Source organism: Corvus brachyrhynchos, unplaced genomic scaffold, assembly GCF_000691975.1.
Source record: "Corvus brachyrhynchos isolate BGI_N302 unplaced genomic scaffold, ASM69197v1 scaffold875, whole genome shotgun sequence".
Classification (NCBI taxonomy): domain Eukaryota; kingdom Metazoa; phylum Chordata; class Aves; order Passeriformes; family Corvidae; genus Corvus; species Corvus brachyrhynchos.
The window spans coordinates 65,872-66,323 of NW_008238107.1; the positions used below are offsets into that span (position 1 = coordinate 65,872).

A 452-nucleotide genomic window follows, 5' to 3' on the forward strand; every position below is an offset into this window, starting at 1 on the left:
ACGTCCAGAGGGTGAGGGCACCCCCCCCTTCAAAACTCACCGGGGCACCCCCAAACCTCCCAGCACCCCCAAAGCTTCCAGGACCCCCCAGACAGGGGGTCCTTTTGCCCCTCCCCCAACTGTTCTTCACAGAGAATGGACAGAGGATGAGGGGACCCCCAAATCTCCTGAAACCCCAAAGCCTCCAGAGCCCCCCCACTTCCCACTTCGATGTCTCCCTAAATCCCAGATGGGGGGTCTGGGGGTGCCCCTGTCCCTGACTCCCCCAGTCCCCTCCCCTGTACCCCGATCGCAGGTGGGGGGTCTGGGGGTGCCCCATCTCCCCCAGGGCTGTTCCCCCCTGACCACCACGACCTCCCCTGTACCCCAATCGCAGGTGGGGGGTCTGGGGGTGCCCCTGTCTCCCCCGGGGCTCTTCCCAGCCGTGGGGCTGCACTCGCTGGGGGAGGAGG

General features: G+C 66.8%; 1 protein-coding gene across 1 annotated transcript in view; it reads left to right on the forward strand.

Annotated features, from left to right (window-relative positions):
- Nucleotides 1-452, forward strand: part of SPRYD3 (SPRY domain containing 3) — a gene marked incomplete at its 5' end in the record, with an annotated part of 4,362 nt that overhangs the window by 752 nt on the left and 3,158 nt on the right. Inside the window, one exon of the mRNA XM_017733380.1 lies at nucleotides 376-451. Coding sequence (XP_017588869.1) covers nucleotides 376-451 — 76 coding nt within the window. The remainder of the gene's footprint in view (nucleotides 1-375; nucleotide 452) is intronic.